This window comes from Scyliorhinus torazame, chromosome 10 (assembly GCF_047496885.1).
Source record: "Scyliorhinus torazame isolate Kashiwa2021f chromosome 10, sScyTor2.1, whole genome shotgun sequence".
Classification (NCBI taxonomy): Eukaryota; Metazoa; Chordata; class Chondrichthyes; order Carcharhiniformes; family Scyliorhinidae; genus Scyliorhinus; species Scyliorhinus torazame.
The window spans coordinates 147,758,741-147,775,145 of NC_092716.1; the positions used below are offsets into that span (position 1 = coordinate 147,758,741).

Genomic DNA, 16,405 nt, shown 5'->3' on the forward strand with positions numbered 1-16,405 from the left:
GGATTATGTTCTGATTGTAGACTATTTTTCGAACTACCCGGAAGTCGTACGCCTGCACGACATCACATCATCGGCGGTCATCCGTGCCTGCAAGGAGACCTTTGCTCGTCACAGCATCCCACTCACTGTGATGTTGGCTCCTGCTTCGCGAGCCAGGAATGGTCCAACTTTGCCAGGAGGTACAACTTTATGCATGTGACATCCAGTCCCCTGCACCTCCAATCCAATGGCAAAGAGGAAAAGGGCGTCCACATCGTCAAACGGCTCCTCTGCAAGGCTGCCGATGCAGGATCCGACTTCTACCTCGCCTTGCTGGCCTATCGTTCGGCCCCACTCTCCACGGGCCTGTCGCCAGCCCAGCTGCTCATGGGTCGCACCCTCAGGGCCACGGTGCCGTCCATTCACGTCCCAGACCTCAACCACGTTCCGGTCCTTCAGCGGATGCAACAGTCTCGTGCACAACACAAGGCGGCTCATGACGCTCGGGCGACTGATCTTCCTGCTCTGGCGCCGGATGACAACATCCGCATCCATCTTCTGGAGGGTGGCTGGTCTGCAACTGCTGTGGTTCTTCGGCAGGTGTCTCCCCGCTCGTTCCTGGTTCGTCTGCCAGATGGTTCCATTCGCCGCCGCAATCGGCGTGCCCTTCGTCTCTTTCCACGCTCGCTACGTGATCCCCCACCGGTGCCACGCCCTCCTGTTGTCCCCAACCTGGACTATGTGAAGATTCCGAATACTCTGCATCCTCCTCACTCTGCCATGGTCCAGCCCATTCCTCAGCCGGTGGCTCCTGACCCACCCTTGAGGCGGTCAACCAGAATTCATCGCCCACCTCAGAGACTTGACTTATGAGTTTTACAATGTTGGACTCTTTGATCTGTTCTGTTATCCTGTTTCATCGTTCCAGTAGTTTGTATATAATGTTCATTTCATTGCTGGTGTGACACCCTATTTCTCGGCACCAGGCACCTTCCCGTGTAAATAGATTAGCCTCATGTACATAGTCATGTAAATATCACGCACACACATAGTCAGGTACATTCACTACACGATATTTATTGTCACGCAGGCACATATTCTTTATATAAAAGGGGGGATGTCATAATATACACCAGTATATTATGGTGCAGACACACACACACTGATGGACATGCAGTGGGACCAATCAGCATACACAACACCGCAGCCAATCACCAGTGAGAGCACACGCACTATAAAGACAGGGGACAGGAGAGTTCCCACTCATTCTAGTAGCAGCCAGCTCGGAGCACAGAGCTCACAGCCTGCAACACAGACATTCACCATGTGCTGAGTGCATCACCTGGCTAGGACTAGGCAAGGGTCAACAGTTAAAGCTGGTATTGCATTTACCCACAGTTCAAGTATGTTAATATAGTTAACCTTATAATAAAATAGAGTTGCACCACTTCCAGTGTTGGTGACCTGTTTGTGATCCAGAACACCCAACACATCAGAGGGAGCAGACATGGGAGATGTTACAGAGACAGAGTTAGGGAGTCTTGCTGATAATAATATGGAGGTTCAGAAAGTCAGTGTGGCTGTGCCAACATCACTGTCTTTAACCTGTGTGCCTGGGGGAAGGGGACTGGGCCAGAAACAATAGCTGTGGACATTGGGAACAATGTTTAACTGGAGGACAGCAGCACTCATCCTCAGGACTGCACTCTGAACACAGAGCTGGGAGGGGTAAAGAAAGCTGGCACAGACGTGGAACTGTCTGTGTACATCAGAATGTATATAGTCCATCTGTGTATACCGGGGCAAGGTGGGTCGATCCTTGTAGAGTGGATAGCTCCCTGTACAGAGAGTGTGTAATGGTTTATTTAAAAATAACTTTAAAGCACCCATTTCTTTTTTTTCCAATTAAGGGGCAATTTACGTGTCCAATTCACCGACCCTGCACATCTTTGGGTTGTGGGGGTGAGACCCACACAAACATGGGAAGAATGTGCAAACTCCACACGGTCAGTGACCCAGAGCCAGGATCGAACCCGGGTCCTCAACGCTGTGAGGCAGCAGTGCTAACCACTGCGCCACGGGGTTGCCCGTGTGATGGGCTTAAGGAGGACTGATTCCGGTAGAAAGTGTGTGCAGCGAGTTTACGGTGGACTGCTCCCTGTAGAATGTGTGTAATGGGTTTAAGATGGAGTGATTCTTGGAAAGAGTATGTAATGGGTTTAAGGTAGACTGCTGCCTGTAGAAAGTGTGTGTAATGGATTTGAGGGGGACTGCTCCCTGTAGAAAATCTGTAATGGGTTTAAGGTGGACTGCACCCTGTAGAAAATGTGTGTAATGGGTTTGAAGGGGAAAGTGTGTGTAATGGATTTGAGGGGGACTGCTCCCTGTAGAAAGTGTGTGTAATGGATTTGAGGGGGACTGCTCCCTGTAGAAAATCTGTAATGGGTTTAAGGTGGACTGCACCCTGTAGAAAATGTGTGTAATGGGTTTGAAGGGGACTGCACCCTGTAGAAAATGTGTGTAATGGGTTTGAAGGGGACTGCTCCCTGTAGAAAGTAGGTAATGGGTTTAAGGTGGACTGCACCCTGTGGGAAGTGTGTGTAATGGGATAAAGGCAGACTGATCCCTGGAGAGTGTAATGGGTTTAAGGTGAACTGATCCCTTCAGAGAGTGTGTGCAATGGGTTTAAGGTGGATTGCTCCCTGCAGAGAGTGTGTAATGCTTTTAAGTTGGACTCATACTTATAGAGTGTGCTAGTGCGTGTAAGGTGAACTGATCCCTTTAATGAGTGTTTTTTAAAAATGAATTTACAGGATGCAGGTGTTGCTGGTTAAGCCAGCGTTGATTGCCCATCCCTAGTTGTCCTTCAGAAGGTGGTCATGAGTTACCTTCTTGAACCGCTGCAGCCCCTGAGGTGTAGATACGGGCAGCACGGTAGCACAGTGGTTAGCACAGTTGCTTCACAGCTCCAGGGTCCCAGGTTCAATTCCCGGCTGGGTCACTGTCTGTGTGGAGTCTGCACGTTCTCCCCGTGTCTGCGTGGTTTTCCTCCGGGTGCTCCGGTTTCCTCCCACAGTCCAAAGATGTCAGATTAGGTGGATTGGCCGTGCTAAATTGCCCTTAGTGTCCAAAAAGGTTAGGTGGGGTTACTGGGATATGGGGATAGGGTGGAGGTGTGGGCTTAGGTAGGGTGATCTTTCCAAGGACCGGTGCAGACTCGATGGGCTCAATGGCCTCCTTCCAGCACATCCATTGTGCTGTTAGGGAAGGAGTTCCAGAATTTTGGAGATTAATCATCTCAGCTCCAGGACATCACTGCAGGAGTTCCTCAGGGTAGTGTCCTAGGCCCACCATCTTCAGCTACTTCATCAATCTCCCTCCAGAATTTTGCCCCAGCGACAATGAAGGAATGGCTATATATTTACAAGTCAGGGTGGTGAGTGACTTGGAGGGGAACCTCCAGGTGGTGGGGTTCCCAGGTATCTACTGCTCTTGTCCTTCTAGATGGCAGTGGTCGTGGGTTTGTAAGGTGTTGTCTAAGGAACCTTGGCGCGTTCCTGCAGCGCATCGTGTAGATGGTACACACGGCTGACATTGTTCGTTAGTGGTGGAGCTACTTTTTCCTGGATGGTATCGATCTTGAGTGTTGGAGCTGCACTCATCCAGGCAAGTGGAGAGTATTCCATCACACTCCTGACTTATGCCTTGTAGATGGTGGACAGGCTTTGGGGGGTCAGGAGGGGAGTTACTCGCTGTAGGATTATAGTATTTGACCTGCCCTGGTAGCCACAGTATTAATGTGGGTAGTCCAGTGCAGTTTCTGATCAATGGTAACCCCCAGGATGTTGATTGTGGGGGATTCAGTGATGGTAATGTCATTGAAGGGGCGATGGTTAGATTCTCTCTTGTCGGAGATGATCATTGCCTGGCACTTGTATGGCATGAATGTAACTTGCCACTCGTCAGCCCAAGCCTGGATATTGTCCAGGTCTTGCTGCATTTGGACACGGACTGCTTCATTATCTGAGGAGTCGCGAATGGTGCTGAACATTGTGCAGTCATCAGCAAACATCCCACTTCTGATCTTATGATGGAAGGGAGGAGATTGATGAAGCAGCTGAAGATGGTTGGGCCTCGAACACTACCCTGAGGTACACCTGCAGTGATGTCCTGGAGTTGAGATGATTGATCTCTAAACACCACAACCATCTTCCTTTGTGCCAGGTATGACTCCAATCAGCGGAGAGTTTCCCCCCTGATTCCCATTGACTCTAGTTTAGCTAGGGCTCCTTGATGCCACACTGGGTTAAATGCTGCCTTGATGTCAAAGGCGGTCACTCTCACCTCTGGCATTAAGTTCTTTTGTCCATGTTTGAACCAAGGCTGTAATGAGGTCAGGAGCTGAGTGACCCTGGTGGAACCCAAACTGAGTGTCCGTGAACAGCTTATTGCTCAGCAAGTGTTGCTTGATAGCACTGTGATGACTCCTTCCATCATTTTGCTGATGATGGAGAGAAGATTGATAGGGCAGTAATTGGCTGGGTTGGATTTGTCCTGTTTCTTGAGTACAGCACACACCTGGGCAATTTTCCACATTGCCGGGTAGGTGCCAGTGTTATAGCTGAACTTGGAGAGCTTGGTTAGGGGTGCGGCAAGTTCTGGAGTACAAGTCTTCAGTACTATTGCCAGGATATTGTCAGGGTCCAAAGCCTTTGCAGTATCCTCATTCTTCCAACGAAGCGGGCAGAGAGGGGAGCGATTTTTGGAGGGGAGAGCTGGAAGATAAGCTGAGTTTTTGATTTTTAACTTACTTTTTTGGAGCAGTGTGGTAGTACCAGGTATTGCGGTACCTAAGAGGCTGATGACCATTGGTTAGACCCAGGAGTCTACCATTGGCTGTTACGTAGCTCCGCCCTGACAGGCGGAGTATAAGAGATGGTGCCGTCCCAGCAGCCTTCACTTTCTGTATCGAAGCTGCTGGGGAAAGAGTTCTAGTAGATTAAAGCCTTCAGTTATGAAATCACTTCGGCTTGAGTGTAATTGATCGCGCATCAAGCAGGAAACCGGAAGTCGGCCGTGGGGAGACTTGGGAAGGTTGTATTACCCAATAAATTTGAACGGTGAGGAAACCTGAGACACTACACGTGTAGTGTCTCCCCCCCCCTCCCTCCTCCTCTAACCTTAAAAAAAAGACTCAGTGCTGTGAGCAGGTAAGCTATTTACTTTTTTTTTTTCTTTTTTACTAGGAAACTAAGTAGAGGTGATGGCAGCTCGGGCAGTGGAATGTTCCTCCTGCAGAATGTTCGAGGTAAGGGAGACCACCGGTGTCCTTGCTGACTTCACCTGCGGGAAGTACAGCCATCTCCAGCTCCTCACAGACCGTGTTAGGGAACTGGAGCTGTAGCTGGATGAACTGAGGATCATTCGGGAAGCTGAGGGGGTGATAGATAGAAGCTACAGGGACAAAGTTACACCTGAGAACAAAGGTAGCTGGGTAACAGTTAGAGGTGGGAAGAGGAGGAAGTAGTCAGTGCAGGGATCCCCTGTGGTCGTTCCTGTCAACAATAAGTATACTGTTTTGGATACTGTTGGGGGGATTACCTAGCAGGGGTAGGCTGCAGTGACCGGGTCTCTGGCACGAGGTCCGGCTCTGGGGCTCAGAAGGGAAGGGGGGAGATTAGGAGAGCACTAGTTATAAGAGACTCAATAGTTCGAGGTACAGACAGGCGGTTCTGAGGGCACGGGTGAGACTCTCGGATGGTTTGTTGCCTCCCGGGTGCCAGGGTCCATGACGTCTCGGATCGTGTCTTCAGGATCCTAAAGGGGGAGGGGGAGCAGCCAGAAGTCGTGGTGCACATTGGTACCAACGACGTAGGTAGGAAAAGGGGTGTGGATGTAATAAACAAGTTCAGGGAGTTAGGCTGGAAATTAAAAGCCAGGACAGACAGAGTTATCATCTCTGGTTGTTGCCGGTGCCACGTGATAGCGAGGCTAGGAATAGGGAGAGAGTGCAGTTGAACACGTGGCTGCAGGAATGGTGTAGGAGGGAGGGCTTCAGATATTTGGATAATTGGATCACATTCTGGGGAAGGTGGGACCTGTACAAGCAGGGTGGGTTGCATCTGAGAGGGGCACCAATATCCTGGGAGGGAGGTTTTCTAGTACTCTTCGGGAGGGTTTAAACTAATTTGGCAGGAGAATGGGGGAGTGTTTAAACTAATTTGGCAGGAGAATGGGAACCAGATTTGTAGTCCAGCAACTAAGGTAGCCGATGTTCAGGACGCCAAAGCATGTAGTGAGGCAGTGGGAAAGGTAACACTCACAAAGGAGAGTACTTGCAGGCACGGAGATGGGTTGAAGTGTGTATACTTCAATGCAAGAAGCATCATGAATAAGGTGGGTGAACTTAAGGCATGGATCGGTACTTGGGACTACGATGTGGTGGCCATCACAGAAACTTGGATAGAAGAGGGGCAGAAATGGTTGTTGGAGGTCCCTGGTTATAGATGTTTCAAAAAGATTAGGGAGGGTGGTAAAAGAGGTGGGGGGGGGGGGGAGGGGTGGCATTGTTAATTTGGTATAACAGCTGCAGAAAGGCAGTTCGAGGAGGATCTGCCTGCTGAGGTAGTATGAGTTGAAGTCAGAAATAGGAAAGGAGCAGTCACCTTGTTGGGAGTTTTCTATAGGCCCCCCAATAGCAGCAGAGATGTGGAGGAACAGATTGGGAAACAGATTTGGGAAAGGTGCAGAAGTCACAGGGTAGTAGTCATGGGTGACTTCAACTTCCCAAATATTGAGTGGAAAGTCTTTAGATCAAATTGTTTGAATGGGGTGGTATTTGTGCACTGTGTCCAGGAAGCTTTTCTAACACAATATGTAGATTGTCTGACCAGAGGGGAGGCCATATTGGATTTGGTACTTGGTAATGAACCAGGGCAAGTGATAGATTTGTTAGTGGGGGAGCATTTTGGAGATAGTGACCACAATTCTGTGACTTTCACTTTAGTAATGGAGAGGGATAGGTATGTGCAACAGGGCAAGGTTTACAATTGGGGAAAGGGTAAATACGATGTTGTCCGACAAGAACTGAAGTGCATAACTTGGGAACATAGGCTGTCAGGGAAGGACACAAGTGAAATGTGGAACTTGTTCAAGGAACAGGTACTATGTGTCCTTGATATGTATGTCCCTGTCAGGCAGGGAAGAGATGGTCGAGTGAGGGAACCATGGTTGACAAGAGAGGTTGAATGTCTTGTTAAGAGAAAGAAGGATACTTATGTAAGGCTGAGGAAACAAGGTTCAGACAGGGCGCTGGAGAGATACAAGATAACCAGGAGCGAACTGAAGAATGGGATAAGGAGAGCTAAGAGAGGGCATGAAAAATCTTTGGCGGGTTTGATCAAGGAAAACCCCAAGGCCTTTTACACATATGTGAGAAATATGAGAATGAATAGAGCGAGGGTAGGTCCGATCAAGGACAGTAGCGGGAGATTGTGTATTGAGTCTGAAGAGATAGGAGAGGTCTTTAACGAGTACTTTTCTTCAGCATTTACAAATGAGAGGGGCCATATTGTTGGTGTGAAACAGACTGGTAGGCTCGAGGAGATACTTTTTAGGAAGGAAGATGTATTGGGCATTTTGAAAAACCTGAGGATAGACAAGTCCCCCGGGCCTGACGGGAATGTGGTAGTATGTATTGGGGGTCATGTGGGACTGGAAGCCCTAATGTCATTGGCTGACAGATCCCGGGTCCTGGTTGGCCGTTGACCTCTAGCTCCGCCCTGAAGGCGGAGTATAAGAAGCCGGAGTCTTCCCCCGCAGGCCAGTTTACTATCGAGCTGCGGGGGAACAGACACGCTTAATAAAGCCTCATCGACTTCACTCTATTCGTCTCACGGAGTCTTTGTGCGCTACAATTTATTAAGCGTGCCTAAAAAGGACTATGGAGCTCAGGATCATTCCGGAATGCCTGAGGATCAGCCCCCACGCAGTGAACGCGGCAGCAGCCTTCAAGCACTGGCAGACTTGCTTCGAGGCCTACCTCAGAACGACCACCGGCCGGGTCACAGAAGACCAAAAACTGCAGGTCCTGCACTCGAGGGTGAGCACGGAGATTTTCTCCCTCATCGAAGACTCGGAGGATTTCCAGACGGCGTTCGCAGCACTGAAAAGTCTCTATGTCCGCCCAGTTAACCAAATCTACGCTCGCTACCAGCTCGCGACGAGACGGCAAGCTCCCGGAGAATCGATGGACGAATTCTACGCCGCGCTGCTGATTTTGGGACGAGCCTGCAGCTGCCCGTCGGTGAATGCAAACGAACATACGGACATGTTAATGCGCGACGCTTTTGTGGCAGGTATGCAATCCTCCCAAATCCGCCAAAGACTTCTAGAAAAAGAGTCGCTAGGACTCTCAGAGGCACGGGCCCTAGCAGCCTCCCTAGACGTGGCCACGCGTAATACCCGCGCCTACGGCCCCGACCGCGCGGCATCCCATTGGGCCCCGTACGTACCCGTCGCGGCAAACCCCCTACCCACCCCCCCGGACACCCCACAGGCTTGCGCGGTCCAAACGCCGAGTCGCACCGGGGGCGCCCGCTGTTATTTCTGCGGCCAGGCGAAACACCCCCGACAGCGCTGCCCGGCCCGCGCAGCTATCTGCAAAAGCTGCGGGAAAAAGGGCCATTATGCGGTTGTGTGCCGGTCCCGTGAGGTCGCCGCTGTCCCGGGAGAACAGGGAGCCCTGCAAGCCGTTTACGCGCCCCAACCCCCCCAGCACGCCATGTACGACCCGCAGGCGCAGCCGCTCTGGGTCCCGACCACCGCGGTCCCGGGAGAACAGGGAGCCCTGCACGCCGCTTACGCTCTCCAACCCCCCTTCCCGCAGCCCATGTATGACCCGCCGCCGGCGCTACCGCTTTGGGTCCCGGCCAACACTCTCCACGGAGAGGAGGGAGTTTTGCGCGTCCCTAACGCCTCCCTAACCCCCACCCCGCACCCCACGCCTGACCCGCCGGCGCCACCTACTTGGGCCCCGACCACCGCTGTCCCCGGTGAGGGAGCTCCGCGCGGTCCTAGCGCGCGCGGTCCTAGCGCTCGCGGTCCTAGCGCTCGCGGTCCTAGCACCATGTGCGACCCACAGACGCCCCCATTTTGGGTCCCGGCCACCACGAGGGGAGGAGGGGCGCCGCCATCTTGGACCGCCCCAGACCTGTACAACGCGTGGCGGTGGCCATTTTGTCCACCCCCGCCGCCATCTTGTGACCCCCCAGCCACGTGCGATGTATGGGGGTGGCCATTTTGTCCATCCCCGACGCCATCTTGGACGGCAACAACGGACCCCACTCCACTACTACAACCACGTCTCGCTTCAATTACGCTCGATCAAGCTCGGCCCCGGACACTCCAGACGACGACGACAACGGTGCTAATAAACGGCCACGAGACGCCATGCCTAGTCGACTCCGGGAGCACGGAGAGCTTTATACACCCCGACACGGTAAGACGCAGTTTCTTGACCACCTATCCCAGCGCACAAAAGATTTCCCTAGCTGCAGGATCCCACTCCGTACAGATCCAGGGATTCTGCATAGTTACCCTAACGGTGCAGGGGAGGGAGTTCAAAAACTACAAACTGAACGTCCTTCCCCAACTCTGTGCCCCCACCTTGCTGGGATTAGATTTCCAATGCAATCTACAGAGCCTTACGTTCAAATTCGGCGGCCCAATACCCCCACTCACTATCTGCGGCCTCGCAACCCTCAAGGTGCAACCCCCGTCCTTGTTTGCAAACCTCACCCCGGATTGCAAACCCGTCGCCACTAGGAGCAGATGGTACAGCGCCCAGGACCGGACCTTCATTCGGTCCGAAGTCCAGCGGCTACTAAAGGAGGGCATAATCCAGGCCAGCAATAGTCCCTGGAGAGCGCAGGTGGTAGTAGTGAAGACAGGGGAGAATCAAAGGATGGTCATTGACTATAGCCAGACCATCAACAGGTACACACAACTAGACGCGTACCCTCTCCCCCGCATATCCGACATGGTCAACCGGATTGCCCAATATAAAGTCTTCTCCACCGTGGACCTCAAGTCCGCCTACCATCAGCTCCCCATCCGCCCAAGTGACCGCAAGTACACAGCCTTCGAGGCAGACGGGCGATTATACCATTTCCTACGGGTCCCTTTTGGCGTCACAAACGGGGTCTCGGTCTTCCAACGGGAGATGGACCGAATGGTTGATCAACATGGGTTGCGGGCCACGTTCCCGTATCTCGACAATGTAACCATCTGCGGCCACGATCAGCAGGACCACGACGCCAACCTCCAAAAATTCCTCCAGACCGCCAAAGCCTTGAACCTCACGTACAACGAGGACAAGTGCGTTTTTAGCACCGATCGGCTAGCCATTCTGGGCTACGTAGTGCGCAATGGGATAATAGGCCCCGACCGCGAACGTATGCGCGCACTCATGGAATTTCCCCTCCCGCACTGCCCAAAAGCCCTGAAACGCTGCCTGGGGTTCTTTTCGTACTACGCCCAGTGGGTCCCCCAGTACGCAGACAAGGCCCGCCCCCTAATACAGACCACGACCTTCCCTCTGTCGACAGAGGCTTGCCAGGCCTTCAGACGCATCAAAGCGGATATCGCAAAGGCCACGATACGCGCCATCGACGAGTCCCTCCCCTTCCAGGTCGAGAGCGACGCCTCCGACGTAGCTCTCGCGGCCACCCTTAACCAAGCGGGCAGACCCGTGGCCTTTTTCTCCCGGACCCTCCACGCCTCAGAAATCCGCCACTCTTCAGTAGGAAAGGAAGCCCAAGCCATAGTGGAAGCTGTGCGACATTGGAGGCATTACCTGGCCGGCAGGAGATTCACTCTCCTCACTGACCAACGCTCGGTAGCCTTCATGTTCGATAATGCACAGCGGGGCAAAATCAAAAACGACAAGATCTTAAGGTGGAGGATCGAGCTCTCCACCTTCAACTATGAGATTTTGTATCGTCCCGGAAAGCTGAATGAGCTGTCCGATGCCCTATCCCGCGGCACATGTGCCAACACACAAATTAACCGCCTCCAAACCCTCCACGAGGACCTCTGCCACCCGGGGGTCACTCGGTTTTACCACTTCATTAAGTCCCGCAATCTCCCATACTCTTTAGAGGAGGTCCGTACAGTCACAAGGGACTGCCACATCTGCGCGGAATGCAAGCCGCATTTTTTCAGGCCGGATGGAGCGCACCTGATTAAGGCTTCCCGCCCCTTTGAACGACTCAGTCTCGATTTCAAAGGGCCCCTCCCCTCCACCGACCGCAACGCATATTTTCTTAATGTGGTGGACGAATACTCCCGCTTCCCTTTTGCCATTCCCTGTTCTGACATGACCGCGGCCACAGTCATTAAAGCCCTGAACAGCATCTTCACACTGTTCGGTTACCCCGCATACGTCCACAGCGACAGGGGGTCCTCTTTCATGAGTGACGAGCTGCGCCAGTTCCTGCTCAGCAAGGGCATAGCCTCAAGCAGGACGACCAGCTACAACCCCCGGGGGAACGGGCAAGTAGAGAGGGAGAACGGCACGGTCTGGAAGGCCGTCCTACTGGCCCTACGGTCCAGGGACCTCCCAGTTTCACGGTGGGAGGAGGTCCTCCCGGACGCTCTCCACTCCATCCGGTCGTTATTATGTACGAGCACTAATCAAACGCCTCATGAGCGTCTCCTTGTTTTCCCTAGGAAGTCCTCCTCTGGGACGTCGCTGCCGACCTGGCTGGCGGCCCCAGGACCCATCCTGCTCCGAAAGCATGTGCGGGCACATAAGGCGGACCCGTTGGTCGAAAGGGTTCACCTCCTCCACGCGAACCCCCAGTACGCCTACGTGGAGTACCCCGATGGCCGACAGGACACGGTCTCCCTGCGGGATCTGGCGCCCGCCGGAAACACGCACACCCCCCCCGACACCATCAACCCAACCCCCCCCCTTCCTGCCACCGCCGCACCCCGCGACCGCCCCCTTCCCAGGAGGATCGGTTCCCCTCCCCTCAGCACCGACCAAGAATAAAGCCCAAGCTGAAACCGTAAGGCTCCTGGAGGCGACAACACCGGTACAAGCACCACCACCACCGGGGCCGAGGCGATCGACACGGACGACCAGACCACCCGATCGACTCGTGGCGTCGATCTAAAACTAAATATGGACTTTCACAAGAACATTTTGCTTTCTTCCTATACCCTCTGTAAATAGTTGCAACAGGACAAAATTGTACAATACTGTATTGCCATCTGAATGTTTTTTTTCCTCCCAGGACCAGCCCTGTAAACCCTTACCACCATACGAAGCATCACCCCGCCGGGTTCATTTTTGACAAGGGGTGAATGTGGTAGTATGTATTGGGGGTCATGTGGGACTGGAAGCCCTAATGTCATTGGCTGACAGATCCCGGGTCCTGGTTGGCCGTTGACCTCTAGCTCCGCCCTGAAGGCGGAGTATAAGAAGCCGGAGTCTTCCCCCGCAGGCCAGTTTACTATCGAGCTGCGGGGGAACAGACACGCTTAATAAAGCCTCATCGACTTCACTCTATTCGTCTCACGGAGTCTTTGTGCGCTACAGGGATATATCCAAGGATTCTATGGGAAGCAAGAGATGAAATTGCAGAGCCGTTGGCAATGATCTTTTCGTCCTCACTGTCAACAGGGGTGGTACCAGGGGATTGGAGAGTGACGGATGTTGTGCCCCTGTTCAAAAAAGGGAATAGGGATAACCCTGGGAATTACAGGCCAGTTAGTCTTACTTCGGTGGTACGCAAAGTAATGGAAAGTGTACTTAGGGATAGGATTTCTGAGCATCTGGAAAGACACTGCTTGATTAGGGATAGTCAGCACGGATTTGTGAGGGGTAGTTCTTGCCTCACAAGTCTGATTGAATTCTTTGAGGAGGTGACCAAGCACGTGGATGAAGGTAAAGCAGTGGATGCAGTGTACATGGATTTTAGTAAGGCATTGATAAGGTTCCCCATGGTAGGCTTATGCAGAAAGTAAGGAGGTATGGGATAGTGGGGAATTTGGCAGTTGGATAACAATCTGGCCAACCGATAGAAGTCAAGAGAGTGGTGGTGGATGGCAAATATTCAGCCTGGAGCCCAGTTACCAGTGGTGTACTGCAGGGATCAGTTCTGGGTCCTCTGCTGTTTGTGATTTTCATTAATGACTTGGATGAGGGAGTTGAAGGGTGGGTCAGTAAATTTGCAGACGATACGAAGATTGGTGGAGTTGCGGATATTGAGGAGGGTTGTTGTCGGCTGCAAAGAGACATAGATAGGATGCAGAGCTGGGCTGAGAAGTGGCAGATGGAGTTTAACCCTGAAAAGTGTGAGGCTGTCCATTTTGTAAGGACAAATATGAATCTGGATCATTGGGTTAATGGTAGGGTTCTTGGCAATGTGGAGGAGCAGAGAGATCTTGGGGTCTATGTTCATACATCTTTGAAAGTTGTCACTCAGGTGGATAGAGCTGTGCAGAAGGCCTATGGTGTGCTAGCGTTCATTAGCAGAGGGATTGAATTTAAGAGCCGTGAGGTGATGATGCAGCTGTACAAAACCTTGGTAAGGCCACATTTGGAGTACTGTGTACAGTTCTGGTCGCCTCATTTTAGGAAGGATGTGGAAGCTTTGGAAAAGGTGCAAAGGAGATTTACCAGAATGTTGCCTGGAATGGAGAGTAGGTCTTATAAGGAAAGGTTGAGGGTGCTAGGCCTTTTCTCATTAGAATGGAGAAGGATGAGGGGCGACTTGATCGAGGTTTATAAGATGATCAGGGGAATAGATAGAGTAGACAGTCAGAGACTTTTTCCTCGGGTGGAACAAACCATTACAAGGGGACATAAATTTAAGGTGAATGGTGGAAGATATAGGGAGGATGTCAGAGGTAGGTGCTTTACCCAGAGAGTAGTGGGGGCATGGAATGCACTGCCTGTGGAAGTAGTTGAGTCGGAAACATTAGGGACCTTCAAGCGGCTATTGGATAGGTACATGGATTACGGTAGAATGTAGATTGATTTGTTCTTAATCTCGGACAAAATTTCGTCACAACATCATGGGCCGAAAGGCCTGTTCTGTGCTGTATTTTCTGTGTTCTATGTTCTATCCAGTGCCTTCAGCCATTTCTCGATATCCTGTGGAATGAATCGTATTGGCTGAATACAGCCATCTGTGATGCTGGGGACCTCCGGAGGAGACCGAGATGGATTATCCACTCGGCACTTCTGGCTGAAGATTGTTACGAATGCCTCAGTCTTATCTTTGCAAATATGTGCTGAACTCCTCCATCATTGAGGATGGGGATATTTATGGAGCCTCCTCCTCCAGTGAGTTGTTTATTTGTCCACCACCATTCACGGCTGGATGTGGCAGGACTGCAGAGCTTAGATCTGATGCTTTTGCTGTGGAAACGCTTAGCTCTGTCTATTACTTGCTGCTTATGCTGTTTGGCTCACAAGCGGTCCTGTCCCATTTTTAGGTCTGCCTGATGTTGCTCCCGGCATGCTCACCTGCGCCCTTCATTGAACCAGGGTTGATCCCCTGGCTTGGTGGTAATGGTAGAGTGGGGGTTATGCCGGGCCATGGGATTGTGGTTGAATACAATTCTGCTGCTGCTGATGAACATTGAAGTCGCCCACCCAGAGCATATTCTGCACCCTTGCCACCCTCAGTGCTTCCTCCAAATGATTCAACATGAAGGAGTACTGATTCATCGGCTGATGGTGGCTGGTACGTGGTAATCAGCAGGAGGTTTCCTGGCCCATGTTTAACCTGAAGCCATGAGACTTCACGGGGTCCAGAGTCGATGTTGAGGACTCCCAGGCAACTCCCCCCTGACTGTATACCACTGTGCCACCACCTCTGCTGGGTCTGTCCCGCCGGTGAGTCAGGAATGGTGATAGTGGAGTCTGGGATATTGCCTGTAAGGTATGATTTGTGCGGACCAGTACCAAACAGCGCTCGTCTGAGGTTCCCGAGGTGGTGGGACTGAAGCCCAAAGCCTCAGGTACCTTGGAATCTGTACATTAGAGTACGGTTTACTGCCTCTGATATGCAGATTTGCCAAAAAGTGATTCCACCCATTGTGGGCAGGATTCCCCTTGAAACACGCGAGGCGTTGCGAGCCAGGTGAATCCCGGGAGCGGGGTCTCCCGGCTTTCACTGGCCACGCTCTGCCTCAGCGAACTGCTTTTCGGTGCATTGTGGCCGGAAGATCGCGCCCTCTGACTCTATCACTATCTCCCAGGATTTAATACTTACTGAGGAGGGCCCCTCCATACAGTCTGACAGACATTTTGCTGCTGGATCCATCTTCATCAAAGATAGCTTCATACAGGAGCTCAGGAAACGTGAGAGCCTGGAGACACACACAGACATATTTTCCATTAACATTTGGCACAATGCACCCTTTTCTGTACAATCTTCTCTGCAACATCAACTGTAAAATGGAAAGATCACAAAACTGAAGGAACCCATCTTGTCCCTACACACAGACTGGATCATTAGAAATGTGGAATCCCTGTTTCTCTTAAGAAACCATCTCCAATGGGCAGCACGATTCCAGCATAATCAGCTGTCGGACAAGTCTCAATTCTCAAATTAACCTATAAATGGAAAGTGGGAGGCAGCTGAATGGGTGAGGGAGGGACAATGGGAGTGAAATTGGAGAGTATGTGAGACACTGAGTACTAGATATGCCTGGATAAGGCAATTGAAATAGCCCAAGTAACCAAATGGCTGAGAAGGGCATCATCAGAGTTTTAATGCGCAAGAGGGTAAGGTAAATCACTGTGAAGTGTCACAGCGGCAAAGTGCACACCCAGGTCAGCAGTCCCAGTCCCAGGAGTAGGGCCGTAGTCAGAGGTCAGGACAAAGAATGGGCCGTCATCCCAGGAATTCTGATGAATGCTATAGACACGGAGGAGATCAGCTTCAAGAAGTGTCACTGCAGAAAATTAATCCATTTTGGTACAACAACCATGTGGGCCAGTGGTGTAATGGATAACTCGCCTGACTCCGGATCAGGAGATTCCAGGTCCGACTCCTGGCTGACTCGTGGTAAAACGTTTCGACATTTTGGTACAACAGAAAGGACCACATTCAGACACATTGCCACGCCAAGCAGCATGCGCCAAGTTTAAAAAAAACAACTCCAGTAAATAAAGTGGAGAAGAACACAGATGAAGAATTAGAAATTTAGACTGAATATGGTGAAAATGAGAAAAACAGCTCCAGTAGAAATAGTTCTCATGGTCAACGATGACATTAAGCATGGACGTCAACACGGGGGGGGGGTCGATCACGGTGGTTGTCGAGCAAACTTCCAAATACCTTTGAGGAGGAGCTCAACCTTTGGGCCTCAGCTGGTTTAGCACACTGGGGCAAATCGCTGGCTT

The 16,405-nt window shown here is 51.7% G+C and overlaps 1 protein-coding gene across 3 annotated transcripts in view; it reads right to left on the bottom strand.

The window, feature by feature from the left end:
• Window positions 1-16,405, bottom strand: part of LOC140430963 (tumor protein p53-inducible protein 11-like) — a 235,251-nt gene that overhangs the window by 21,943 nt on the left and 196,903 nt on the right. For all 3 annotated transcript variants that reach the window (XM_072518811.1, XM_072518812.1, XM_072518809.1), the window contains one exon: window positions 15,270-15,366. In XM_072518811.1, coding sequence (XP_072374912.1) covers window positions 15,270-15,366 — 97 coding nt within the window. The remainder of the gene's footprint in view (window positions 1-15,269; window positions 15,367-16,405) is intronic.